This window comes from Micromys minutus (assembly GCF_963924665.1).
Source record: "Micromys minutus genome assembly, chromosome: 13".
Lineage (NCBI taxonomy): Eukaryota > Metazoa > Chordata > Mammalia > Rodentia > Muridae > Micromys > Micromys minutus.
In genome coordinates this window covers 43,067,763-43,081,953 of record NC_137982.1, presented here as the reverse complement: position 1 = coordinate 43,081,953, position 14,191 = coordinate 43,067,763, and the positions used below count along the sequence as shown (strand labels likewise).

General features: G+C 39.9%; 1 protein-coding gene and 1 pseudogene across 3 annotated transcripts in view; one reads left to right on the top strand and one right to left on the bottom strand.

Moving 5' to 3' along the window:
• CFAP210 (cilia and flagella associated protein 210) overlaps positions 1–14,191 on the top strand; it is a gene marked incomplete at both ends in the record, with an annotated part of 33,082 nt that overhangs the window by 12,464 nt on the left and 6,427 nt on the right. Inside the window, 3 exons of one of the 2 annotated variants that reach the window (XM_080928186.1) lie at positions 412–568; positions 2,243–2,382; positions 5,681–5,873. In XM_080928186.1, the coding sequence (XP_080784312.1) occupies positions 412–568; positions 2,243–2,382; positions 5,681–5,873 (490 nt within the window). Of the gene's footprint in view, positions 1–411; positions 569–961; positions 1,016–2,242; positions 2,383–5,680; positions 5,874–14,191 lie in introns of those variants that run through there. The other variant, XM_080928187.1, reaches the window with a different exon arrangement.
• LOC308428762 (peroxisomal membrane protein PEX13-like) lies at positions 9,426–14,099 on the bottom strand (annotated as a pseudogene). The gene is made up of 2 exons: positions 14,009–14,099; positions 9,426–10,430 (listed from the first exon to the last, which is right to left on the bottom strand). The product of its transcript is annotated as a peroxisomal membrane protein PEX13-like (transcript).

The following is a 14,191-nucleotide window of genomic DNA, read 5'->3' as shown; positions in this document are numbered from 1 at the left end:
GTGAAGAACCTTCCTGACCAGGGCTGTGCTGTGATGCCGGCCTCCAGGTATCCCTGAAGAACTCCAGGAGCCACGAGAGTTGGCAAGTTTGGAGCTTACCACCCAGTAGGCCAACTATCCGGGAGCTACAGGCGGAATAACAACCGTAGTGGCCCATGGCTATGGAGGAGTAACCAGCCTTAGCTGTGCCTTCTGCACCACCAGCCTCTGCGCTGGAGCCCACAGACTCCTCCACAGCCTGCGGTCAGTCTCCTTTTGGTCAAGGAACAAAATGGGCTCGAAGCCCAGCAAATGTGGGCAGCCTGGGGCGTTCAGATCGTTTCTGTCACTGCCACTACCTGTCTTCTTCCTAAGGTATGACCTTTTTTTTTTTTTGCCTCACTCTTGGTCACACTTGTGTTTTTGCTTTAGAATAAAGGAACATGAGGAGGAAGAAGAAACCAGGAAGAAAAGTGAAGAAAAAGATGCTGAGGAGATAAAGCGGCAGAATTTGCTGTATGAAATAGAGGTGAAAAAAAAACTAAGCAAGAAGAAGGAAGAGATAGATGCAAACAGGAAACTGTTTTTTGTAAGTTTTGCATGCCACAGACAAGCAGTCGCACAGTCAGATGCGTGACTCATGACATGTTGGGGTGGGAAACAAGCATCCAGAAAGCTGTGTCCCCGGAGAAGCCACACTGCGGGCTGATCCTAGTCAGTATAGCTGTGTGTGGGTGTGATCTCGTGTGGAAAAGAAAATAGTAAGTTTTCTATACAAAATGAATTTCCTTAAAACAAAAATTGTTAGGAATGAATGGAGTGATTTATGTATAGTTTCTGCTTTGACAGCTTACGGATGTCATAATTTATTTGATTGCATGATTTTTATTTGTCTCCAACATTTTTAAAAACTGTATTTTTATGTGTATGGGTGTTTTGCCTGCATGTATATCTGTGCACTGCATGTGTGTTGTGCTTGCAGGGACCCAAAAGAAGGTGTTGGATCCCCTGGAACTGGAGTTACAGATGGTTGTGAACCACCATGTGGGTGCTGGGAACTGAACCTGGATCCTCTGGAAGAGCAGCCAGTGCTTTTAACTACCGAGTCATCTCTCCAGCCCCAGAATTTTTCAAAGTAATATTTGTGCTGCAAAGTTAATACATCAAGCACCGAGAGCTTGGAGAAGGAAAGGTGCTTCATTGCTCGGCCCCTTTGCTTCCCAGAGCTGCCTCCTACCACATGAGGCCCGAGGACTCAGGATCTGCAGGCTCAGCTACCCTGCCTCCTTGAGCCATCTTGCCAGTCCCTATATGTAGTTTTCAATAATTACGTTCCACATGATAGCAGTGTGACTGTTTATTAGTTTCGGGCGTAGAGGGTCTGGTTCTCTGTGGTACACAGCTCTCCCTACTCTTCTGCCGCGGACGGTGTGAATATTCTGCAGATCTGAGTTCTGTACCATGGCTCCTTCATTAGTGGATGTTCATTTTCGTTTTGTTTTCAGACAGGATCTTGCTATGCAACCCTGACTGACCTCAAATTTGTGATTCTCCTGCCTTAGTTCTCCCCTAACCACACAGATCACAGAGCAGCATCACTGTGCCCACCACTACAAATGGTTACTTTTCTACCTTGATTTTCATTTATTTAATGACTTTATATTTGATCTTTTAAAATTTTTATTTTGATTACTTGGGTTTTTTTCATACATTCACTAAATTCTGACAAATGTATATTGATGCCAACTTTCAATATTTGACTGACTAATAAACAGTCACCTATGTTGCTTTTTTTAGAACTTATCTCTGGAGGACCCTCACCTCTTCTCCTTTGGGGCTCCTGTCATTCTGGGGCTTGTCTCATCGCTCTCTAGGGCCATACCTCTGACCCTGGCTCTGATGTCTTCTGTTTCTTCTTTACTCTCCCTCTTGCTGAACAATGTCCCTGAGCGTCTGCATGAAGGGTGTTTAGGAAGTCAGTAATTTCTGTTTTCTAAAAAGATAATGTGCTAAAATCTCACATCATTGAGATTACAGTTTACTTAACCATTTCTGTCTTACTGAATACTGATAGATTACTTTGAATATTTTTCTTATTAATGTAAATAAACCTTAACATGAGCATGTATTAAAACTTCTGATTATTTCTTTGAAATAAATTGTTAGAAGAGAAATAACTAGGTGAGGAGCCGTGACCACTCGACAGGCTCTTGGTAGAGATATTGAAAGGCATTTTAGTGACAATACTACTTGTTTCCTTAAGGACAATATGCGTGACAAAAACATCATCCGAGCTGTAGAACAGCAGCAGCAAGAGGAGGAAGACGAAAAGATTAGAAAGTTTATCAAAGCCAAAAAACATCTGATACAAATGAGGAAAGACAAAGAAGCTGAAACACGCAGGTAGGATTTAAAAATACTTTCAGATTTATTTACCTTGAGTTTGAACGTTTTGCCTGCATATATATGTGTGTACCACATTCATGTGTGCCTGTTGCGTTCCTTGGAACTGGGATTGTGGGTTATTGTAAACCATCATGAGGGTGCTGAAATCTAACCTGGGTCCTTTGTAAGAGCAATGAGTGTTCTTAACTGCTAAGCCATATGCCTAGCCTCACAGGTAGGAATTTAACATAATATAATCACTAAAGTACTATCTGAGATTGCTTTCCAGTGACCTAAAAATTACACTATGATAGTTGTCTTTGGGAATTGAAGTCTCATAGATGACATTTAGTGACCTGATAGTTTCAATTTGGGGCATAAGAGTTGAGGTGTACCATGGAATATTCCAGAACTCTCTGGTAGATGTTTGGAAGCACTGGTAGGAGAGGGAGCACTGAGCGAGAGGAGGCTCTCCGAGTCACTGTCTGTACATTTCCTTTCCTCATTGCTGTAGCTGAGGACCTGGCAAGAAACAACTTAATGAAGGCAGAATTTATCTTGGCTCACAGTTTAAAGGTCTATAGCCCAATATGGTGGAAAGGCCTGGTGGCCAGAGCTGCTTATGGCTGTGGAGGCAGAAGCATGAGACCGTTCAGATCAACGTGGACCAGAAAGCAGAGAAAGCTGAATGCTGGTGCATGGGCTCAGTTTTTTTTTCTTTCCCTCTCTTTACTCAATCTAAGACCCCAGCCCGTATTCAGGATGGGCCTTTCCCTTTCAAATAATCTTCTCTAGAAATGCCACACAGATTGCCCCCAATGTGTGTCTCACCACAGTCTTAGGTGTTTATTTTTATTTTTTGAGACAAGGTCTTTCTATATAACCTTGGCTATTTTGGAACACACTAGGTAAACCAGGCTGTCCTCACACACAGAGATCCACCTGCCTCTGCCTACCAAGTGCTGGGATTAAAGGCACCACTATGGCCTGAACTCTTAGATCTTAAGTAAGTTTCCCCTTCTTCCCATGGAAGATTTCAAAATTATCTCAATTAAAAATTGCATCTTCTAGAGTAAAACCCAAAATTGGAAAGTAAAAAAGAAAGGGAAATTGCACTTCAGTTGTCAGCTTTTCAATATCCCAGGACACCCGATTCTTCAGCCTAAATGAGAGAAGTTTGATTTCGGCTTCGGGTCATAGTTGTTGCTTTTGGAACTACAGGAAAGCAATGCTGGAGTGGAGTGCATGCTGGAGAGAGCCGGTCACCTCATGTGTCAAGGAACAATGGCTCTTGAGAGTTGTGAACAGGTGTGAACGAGTGGACCCTAACTGAAAGAAGAGTGTTCGTGGAATATGCACTTGGGCTGCATCCCTTGCCAGCCTTTCTTTCTTTCTTTTTAAATTTTTTTAAAAAAAAATATATTTATATAAATTTATATATAAGTGCACTATAGCTGTCTTCAGACACACAAGAAGAGGGCATCAGATCCCGTTACAGATGGTTGTGAGCTACCATGTGGTTGTTGGGATTTGAACTCAGAACCTCTTAACCTCTGAGCCATCTCTCTAGCCCTTTTTTAAATTTTTAAAGTTTTTTATTAATGTTATGTATAAATGTTTTGCTTCCATGTAAATCCGTGTGTGTACTTGGTGCCAGCAGAGGTCAGAAGAGGGTATTGGCTCCCTTGGGACTGGAGTTAGGCATAGTCATAAGCTGGTTGTGGGTGCTGGGAATCCAACCTGGATCCTCTGGAAGAGCAACAAGTGTTCTCATCTGATGAGCCATCTCTCCACACACCCCTGCTCTTCTTTATGCTCCTTCCTGGCTGCCATTTTCCAATCCTGTTCTTTTATTCTCTCCCCTCCATGATCAACTGACACCTCCGAAAGCATGAGCTGAGATAAATAATACGGCCTTTAAAGTTTCTTAAATAGGGCATTTGTTAAAGAGTGGAGAAGACTTACATGAGGCAGAAGTCTTTAACATGTTTGCCCGTTAAGCTCTCAGGACCTAGAGTGATAGATGCTAATAGTCAAGTGTTCCGTCTGTAAATGTGTTTAGAACAGTGTTTAGAAATATTGAGTGAAGCATCATCTTTCCTACAAAGTTTTCTGCATGGCTCTCTAGCACTCTCATGGCCTGTACCATCATCTGCCACATATACGTATGCATATATACATATATATATATATATATATATATATATATATATATATATATATATACACATGTGCACATATATACATGAATACATATATGCATACCATCTCTTTTCTACTTCAGAGTCTACTTTCTTTTCACTCATGAATGGCGTCTCTTTCACTATTTCTCATACAAACTTCACAAACTCACTTAATAAATTGGTGAGCCTGTCATAACTAACTAAAATATTTCTGTTTAGTCTCTGTCTCTCGTTGCTTTAATTAAATGTGCTTATTGTGTATAATGTTCCGGACATACTTGGCCCTGGACTAGAGAGAGTTCGTGCAGCCCTGACGTGAGAAACTTCATGATGTGAGGGACAGGGACACATAAACAGATGAAATCAACACATCAACACATTTGTTCCAGATGGGGTGTAGTGAGAGGACAAATTCTTTAGCATTTTGATAACTTAGTTATTTCCAAGGTTTTATTTAAAGAAAGGGTTTTTATAGTGTAAGTCTCAGTGTTAGAGCAAGCAGAATAGTCCAACAAAGTATTCCAAAATATCCTCTGGGCTGCAACGCAGATTCTTATCCACACACAATGCTGCATGTGGCAGTGTAACTAACCCCAGTCTAGGCAGGTGGTGGGATCAGCAGCAGCCACTGGTGAGATTATACAAAAAGCAAAGCTGGCATGATGGTGCATGCCTCTAATCCCAGCACTTTGGGAAGCAGAGATGTGAGAGTCTCTGTAAATTTAAGTACAGCCTGGTCTACACAGCAGTTCCAGGCTATCCAAGGCTATATAGTGAAACCCTGTCTCAAAAGATAAAAATGCTGAGAGCTATAGCGGAAGAATTGCAACATCAGCTGTCTTCACTGGCACCCACCCATGCACTCATGAGCACATGCAGGCGAAAAGTGTCTTCCAGTGTTACGGAGAATTTTAACAACCTTTCTTACACAAATATACACACACATGTGATGATACTGTACATATTGCTCACTTGGCGATTTTAAAACTTCCTGCTACTTTGTAGTTATGAAATTCATTTCCTCATTTATCTCAAGAATGAAAATTTCAGGTTTCCTAATGAAAGCATTATCACTCCATTACAGAGCTGTTCGGTGTCGGTGTAATTTGGCAACTGTGGTTGTTCTGTTACAGGCTAATGGAAGAGCGGAGAGAAAGGATAAATAACTTCCTAAGTGAACTAATGAAGGAGAAACTTGATACTGAAGACTTGATTATTGCTAGAGATATTGCTGAAGCTGACACTGAACAGGAGAAAAGGGAAAAAGAAAAACAAGAAAAAATTCAAGCGGACTTGAAAGCAATCGAAGATTATAGAGCCGCTGTGGTAAACAGTTCAGTTACAGTGAATAGATTTGAGACTTTCCTGCCATGGCTACTTCCTCTTTTCCTCTCTCAACAAACTAACAGAGATTTGAAAAATAGTATGTAAATTGCCTTATATTTTTGAAACAAATACTTACTTTTAAACTTCTTTATAAACTTTATGACTAAAAAAAATCCTTGCCAAAAAAATAATCATCTAACAGCAGCTAGGTGATGCACACCTTTAATCCTAGGAGGCAGAGGCAGACTGACCTCTGTGTTCAAGGCCAGCCTGGTCTACAGAGTGAGTTCTAGGACATCCAGGGCTACACAGAGAAACCCTGTATCAAAAACAAAAGCAGTCAATCAGCCAGCCAGCCAGTCAGTCAGTCAGTCAGTCAGTCAGTCAGGCAGGCAGTCAGTCAGTCAGTCAGTCCTCCACTGAAAGGAACTAGACCCAAAGTCTGTTTACCTGGACGAATTTCTATACAGTTGGAAAGGCCATTAGAAGAGGTGAGGACCATCACACTGGGCTCTACTGTTGCGTGTGTTTGCATGCTGTCCTCCACAACCTTGTTTCCTTGTTTAATCTGGGATTTGTAAATTCCATGCATGGCCCCTCTGTCTGAAGTGTGCATCTGAGCATGTTCTCCCATTTGGGGCCTGTCTGTGGATTCTGCTGATTGTTTCCTTTGCTCTACAATTCCTGTAACTTTCAGGGAGTCCCACCTATTGATTCAGGGGCAGCTCCTGTGCTGTTGGTGTTCTACTCAAAACTCTCTTGCCTTCCCCAGTATATTGGAGAGTATTCCCTAGGTTTCCTGCTAGACGTTTAGTATCTTAGCCTTTCAGCTAAGGTCTTTGCTCCATTTTCTATAGATTTTTGTACAGGGTGAAAGAGTGCAATTTCCCTTTCAGTAGGTAAGACACATGCTTTTGCTGGCACCATTTGTTGAATAGACTGTGTTTTCCAAAAAAAAAAAAAAAAAGACGTATGTTTTTGCCTTCTTTGTGGGCACAGCTTTGTCATTTATCCCTAGGCCCTCTGTCCACTGATCTACCTGTCCACTTTAATGCCGGCACCAGGCTCTGCCACTATAACTCTGAGTATAATTAGAGGCTGGGTATTGTAATCTCTCCAGTGTTCTTCTTCCTTAGGATTGCCTTATCAGTTCTTGCTCATTTGTAGCCATATGAAAGAAATACTTGTTTTGGTTTTTTAAAGTTATGAAATATGTCATTGGAATTTTGATAGATATTAAATTAAATCTGTTAGTTTATTTTTACAGTATAGTCATTTTCACAGTATTAATTCTACCAACCCAAGAGCATAGACTCTTTCTGTTGTCTAGTATCTTTTGTGATTTCCTTCCGTCAATGTCACGAAGCTTTTGTTGTAGATATCTGTCACTTCTTTAGCTGGATATATTCCTAAATACTTGTTTTTGGAGTTATCTCAAATGGTACATTTTCACCAGTTTCTTTTTCTGAGAGATGTATAGTATAAATGTAGGATATTATTTTCTTTGTACTGATTTTTTTTTTTATCCTGTAACTTTAACTGTGTTTACTAGGTCCAAACATTTGCTAGTAAACTCAACAGGATCTTTAAAATAATCATGTCATCTACTAATAGGAGTATTTTGACATCGTCTTTTCCTACTTTTATTTCTTTTGTACCTTTTGTCTTGTCTAGTTGCTGCAGCTAAGATCCCAAGCACCCTATCAGACAAGAGAGGGAGAATGGGCGGCCTTGTCTCCACTTAATACCTTGGCCATAGGTTTGTTTTGTATACCTTTTAGTATATTGAGATGTGTTCCTTCTATTCCCAAAGTCTCCAAATTTTTACCAGGAAGACATGCTGGAATTTGTTAAATGCCTTTCAGCATCAGTTGAATACCATATAGTTTCTATCCTTAAATTTATTTTCATGGTATATTACATTTATTGATTTATATATGTTAAACCAAACTCACTTTTCTAGGATGAAGCCCATTTAGTCATAATGTATAATCTTAATGTGTTGCTGGGTTTGGTTTATATTGTACTGAGAATATTTACATCTCTGCTCATTAAAGAAATTGGTTTTTAGTTTTGTTCTTTTCTTCCTTGCTTGCTTTTTTTCCTCTCTCCTTTTTATGTTATAGTATTATTACTTTGTTTTAGTATTTGGATAATATAGGCTTCACAGAATGAATTTCACAGTGTTCCTTCACTTTCTATTTTATGAAGTAAAATGAATTTATCTGAGGTCATTAGTGAAAGGTTGATAGAATTTAGCAGTGAATGCATCTGGTTGAAACTTTTCTTTGAGGAAAGGCTTTTAGAAACATCTTTAATCTTGTTGCTAGTAATTGGTCTATTTAAGGTACATCTTCACGGTTGTATTTTGGTATATGATATGCATTTAGAATTTCTTCTGGCTTATCCAGTTTTCCAAAGTATATGTTTTCACATTAATTCTAATGATCTGTATTTTATTAAAATCAGTTGTAATGACACCCTTTTATCTCTAGTTTTATTAATTTGATCTATCTCTTCTAAGGTCTGTTAGTTTGCATAATGTTTTCAAGGAACCAATTGATTGACTTTGTGTATTATTTAGTCTTTAAATCTGTATTTCATTAATTTATTTGCTAATCGTTATTAATTTTTGCCATCTACTGCATTTGGGACTGGACACTTGTTTTTTAAGAACTTGAGGTGCATCATTAGGGTGTTTATTTGATAGCTCTCAGAGCACTTGTTGCTATAAACTTTCTTTTTATGACTCTCTTTGCTGCCTCCAAAAGGTTCTGATAGGGTTCATTATCACTTATCTCTAGGAATTTTTTAATTTACTCTCAGATTTCCTGGATGGCCTACTGTTCATTCAAAACTGGGTTGTTTAGTTTCCAAGTATTTTTGTGGTTTCTATAGTTTATGTATATTTCTAGTTTTAACATCTTATGATCTGATAAGATAGAAGGAATTGTCTTTTCTTTTTTTTTTCATTTGTTGGAACTTGGCTTGTCTGTTTTGATTTTGAAGAAAGTCCCATGTTCTGAGAAAAGTGTGTACTCCTTTCTGTTGGGTGGAATAATATATATATATATTATATTATATATATTATATTATATATAATATATTATATTAATCCAGTTCAGCCATGGTATATTTTAGTTCTGAAGCTTCTTAGCTTGGAAGTTTGGAAGAACCTCCTAAGTTTGAGAGTGAAGTAATGAATTCCCTACTATTATGCCAATGCCTATGTACTTTTTAATGTTCTAATGCTTGTTTTATGAAGTCAGGGGTTCCCATAAGCCTGATTGAGGTAAGATGGAGCTTAAACTATCTCCATAATCTTAAAATCTAGGTGAAACAAATTTCCTCATGGTCCAAGTGACAGTCGGGTGTCGCTGATCACACCAGCAGTTAGCATGTGACTATATAGCCTCTAGCAGCAGAACGCCCACCCACCTGGGACAGCCAGGAGCAAATGCTTTCATTCAACTGCAAGTTAATTTCTCTGTAAGAAATGATTTTTAAAAATACTCTAAAAAACTGTTCACCTGCCCGCAAACATGAAACATATCAAAGATCTTGCTTGTCTCCATTTTCCCTTGTAGGATCAGGTGCACCAGAAACCTTATTAGTTTAAGCAGAAACAGATTCAAAGGCAGCTTCTGCTCGTCCAAAGAATTGGTGGTAGTGACTTTTTTAATTAAAGTTGGGTTGGTTTAAAGACTTTGGTGCTTGGGCAATGTACTCCATTCTATTGTTTTTCTGCCTCTTCTTTACCAAGAATTTTGACAAAATTTGCAGGTATAAGTCCTGTTGTTTGTATGTTAAGGCTGGCCAGAAGCCAACCACGCACTTTGGGTTGTTGTTCTTTGAGGGTTAAATTTAGCATATCACCAGCCCGGAAAGAAACTTCTTCATCAGATGCAATGGCAAAAGTATATCCTGCTCTAGCAACTACATGGTCACCCTCACCAGTTGTCCAGTTGGTGTGGTATGTTACATCATCTTTGTCTGTAGATGGAAGTTTTCAGATAAGGACCGCCCAGGATAACAGCAAAGTACAGGAATATTGGCCAAGATTTTTGAGTTAGTTGCTTGGTCCTCAGCACCAAGGCAGGCCACAGGTCCTTCACCTTCTGTCCACAGGTCCTCGTTCTCAGAGCCTCTTCTTAATCCCATCACCCACTGTAACCATCTATGAAAGTATCTTATAGTCTTAACTAATGCATAGGCTGGAAACCCCTTTGTAAAACACATTTTAGCCAGGAAACATGATTTGCTACATCCAGCAGAGCCTGAAACTGTTACAGACATCTGGAAAAGTAGCGTCTGTCATCCTACTGACAAGGCGAGTGATACACAGTGGACTGCACTGCACCTCTATGGAGATGGTTAAAGCCCCACCATGATATCCACAGCTAAAAGGAACTGCAGGCAGGTCTGAGAGTGTTTACATTGTTGCTTCCTGCCTGCTGAGACGGCCTGGGAAGAATAGGTGGGGGCACTCTGAGAAGTGTTGGTTGTCAGGTCTTGTCAATAAAGTAGGGCCCAAGTCAGCAGATTGGAAAGTGGATGCTTACTTCTTTCTGTAAGTTTGGAAAGTTTTCTGTTATGATTTTTTTCCTTACAACATTATTTTTAAAAAAGAGAGATACATGTACAGATTTTTAAAAGCATTTTGGAATAAAACTATATGAATATATTTTTGTCAGTACTTGATTTTTTTAAAAAGGTTTGATAGTATGCGCTGAAATCTTGCTACTTACCATAAGCATAAAGTACATGAAAACAAAACATAACATGAAAATAGTCAAAGTTTTCTTGGTGTGTATAGATTGAACATAATGATTTTTAAATACCAAAAATTGCCACAAGGTTATCTTCTTAGCTCTTGAGTTATTAATGATTTAAGGTGTAGGTTTACCTGACTCTGAGTGGGTGCAATACACTTGTTGTTGCTTTTTGTTTCTAAGAAGGACTGAGGCTTCCATTTTTTTTGGTCTTTCTTTTTTTGAGCTTCATATGGCCTGTGAGTTGTTTCTTGGGTGTTCAGAGCTTTCTGGGGCTAGTATTCAATTATCAGTGACTGCATATTATGTCTGTTCTTTTGTGACCGGGTTACCTCACTCAGGATGATATTCTCTAGATACATCCATCTTCCTAGGAATTTTATAAAGTCATTGTTTCTAGTATCTGAGTAGTACTCCATTGTGTAAATATAGCACAATTTTTGTATCCATTTATCTACTGAAGGACATCTGGGTTCTTTCCAGCTTCTGGCTATTATAAATAGGGCTGCTATGAACATTGTGGTGCATGTGTCCTTATTGTATGTTGGAGCATCTCTGGGGTATATGCCCAGAAGTGGAATAACTGGGTCTTCAGGTAGGACTATGTCCAATTTTCTGAGGAACCGCCAGACTGATTTCCAGAGTGGTTGTACCAGTTTACAACCCCACCAACAGTGGAGGAGTGTTCCTCTTTATGATTTTATTAAATAGTCTGTCTATTCCATTTTTAATTCTCTTACTTCTTTTACACCAGGAGTTCTCAAGTATATAAATTATTTTTTTCTGAGTATATTTTTGTTGGATTATTGTCTCATGTGACTTTGTCCTCCAACCCTGAAATTAGTTTCTTTGAATGTATATGTACTTGTCTGTTAGTAATAGTGTCTGTTGTGTTTTTTTTTTAACTTGAGCATCTTTTGTCTTAAGTACTTCTGTTTGATTGTTTCTTTTAATGTTTCAATCTCCTTGACAAATTTTTCTTCTACGTTTTGAACTTTTGCCACTAACTTATTGTTATGTTGACTTTGAAGACTGTCTAATCAAGGTCTTGGATCTATTGCTATAATTCATATACATCTTTTTGACTCTTCTATAGGGTCATTAATTCTTTTGAATGTGACACTAAATTATTCCTCAGACACTTCAGCTCTCATTAATTTTGGCTCTCTTGTAAGCAGTTGTAGGATGTGGTTCTGATGCTAAGGTCCTGTTCCCCAATTGGATCTTGATACATCAATAAAGATGCTAGTTGCCAATGAGCTGTGAGAAATAGGTGAGACTTCCAGATCTCTGTAGGCAAGCTAGCAGACTCAGGGGAGAGAAGCAGGATTTTCACCTTGCTTTAGAGGGTGAAAAGGTGACCAGCCATATGAGATCTCAGGAGAGTGGCCATAGGCCGTTTCCCAAGATGGGAGATTACAAATGAAACTAAAGCTGAGTGCAGTTTTGGGTTACTGAACAAGGAGAAGTGTAACTAGCAACTGAAGTTGAGGGCAGATTTGGGGTGCTAAGCTAAGAGTATTGGGAAGGGCATACTAGCCATTAGAGAGTAGAAGCGCCCGGCAACTGAGCCATAAGGCATGCTGAAAATTAAGTTTTTGTGTGTGTTTCATCCAAGGATCTGAGGGAACCTGGGTGGGGCTGATAGTGTGGTTCACTTGGAGCTTAAAGCGAGGTGGTGGAAACTACATGCTACAAGGCAGTTAGTTGGTTAATTAGTTGGTTAGTGGGTGGGTGATGGGGCATGCATTTTACCTGTGTCAACTTTGTGTGTGTATTGTTTTACCATGTTTCATACATCTGTTGAAGTGTTTTGTTTTGTTTTTAACTTCCTTCTATTCTGAGCCCATTAGGATATTCTGGGGTTTTTTGTAACTCAGATCTAAAAGTTCAGCTAGTGGAACTGGTGAAAGCTAGTGTTGAATATTGAGTGAGTTGCGAAAGTGAGCCTGTCTTGGCTATGTGACCACATGAACAAGGGTAGGGTTGCATACTCAGCACCAAGGTGACCAGTCGAAGTCTAATCTTGATCATACCTTGGATTTTATGCACCTGCTGGAGGCAGGATACCAAAGTTTAAACCCAGTGAACTTGTCTACTATATTGGGATGTAGTTATAGTTACAGGACCAAATAACCTGTGGGACCATGGTAACAGAGACTTCAGGTCCTGCAGTGACTGCTGGAACCTCAGAAATCAGAATTCTGTAACCATAATGGCCTCAGAGACCATAAAGAGACCACAAAACCAAGGACCTAGTCCCTCAGGGTGGAGTTGAAGCTTGGGTCCTGTGCTGACCTCTGAGACCATTGGTTACAGGGTGTGTTCTGGTCTGCAGAAGCTAGGGGCCTCGTTGCCCAGTACTCAATGGTTGCCAAAAACCAATGTTTACTTTTATACCAAAGATGGTAAACCATCAGTTAGTTATACACAAAGTATTTTTCCAAGGTATTTGTCGATATTTATTCATTTTATTAGTTTATATGCTTTGCCTTCATGTGTATATGTGCATCACGTGTGCGCCTGATACCCACGAAAGTCTGTTGTCTAGAACTGGAGTTACAGATGGCTATGAGCTGCTGTGTGGGTGGTGGGAAGCAAACCTGGAACCTCTGGAAGAGCAGCTACAGCTCTTAATTGCTGAGTCATTTCTCCAGCACACCCATCCTCTCTTGTCTTAGTCATGGTTTTACTGCTGTGAATAGACACCATGACCAAGGCAGCTCTTGATAAAGGACAACATTTAATTGGGGCTGGCTTATAGGTTCGGAGGTTCAGTCCATTATCATCAAGGTGGGAGCATGGCGGCATCCAGGCAGACATGGGGATAGAGGAGCTGAGAGTTCTACCTCTTGTTCTAAAGGGAGTTAGGAGAAGACTGGCTTCCAGGAAACTAGGAGGAGGGTCTTAAAGCCCATGCCCACAGTGACACACCTCCAACAAGGCCATTCCTGCTAATAGTGCCACTCCTTGGGCTAAGCATATACAAATCATCACACCTCCCCTCTGCCAAGCTATTTATGGATGCAAAGCAACAAGTTCTTCTTCAGAACTATCTTAAGTGACAGGATTGTTTTTTATGTTTCTTTAAATGTCTTAAGAAAAGCCACACAAGTTACCTGATTACCTTTCCGTATTTCTTAATCTTAGACAATGGATCCTCTTCTTTATTCCTGACATGTCTGTCTGAACATCCAAATTGCATGGCTCATAAACATCCTAGCAATTACGTGTTAACATAAGTAGTTCTGTACCTTTGGGCCTGGCTTTTCTGGTCCTAGGCTTTCTTCTTCCTGCTCCCGTGCTCCCTGACCTCCTTCCATGGTGTCACTGTGGAGCCCAGGCTCCAGGTGTTGAACTCACGATCTCTTCCCTCGGTTTCCTTGTCTCCTGCTGGGATCACAGGCTTGCAGTACCACCCACAACTGTGTGTGTTGTTCTTAACCAAAGACATCGGTCTACACTACCGTCCTTACACTTTCACTAAGTATGTCTTTGCTATTCAAGAGAATAAAACAAACTAACCCAGCCACATGCATAGTTTTC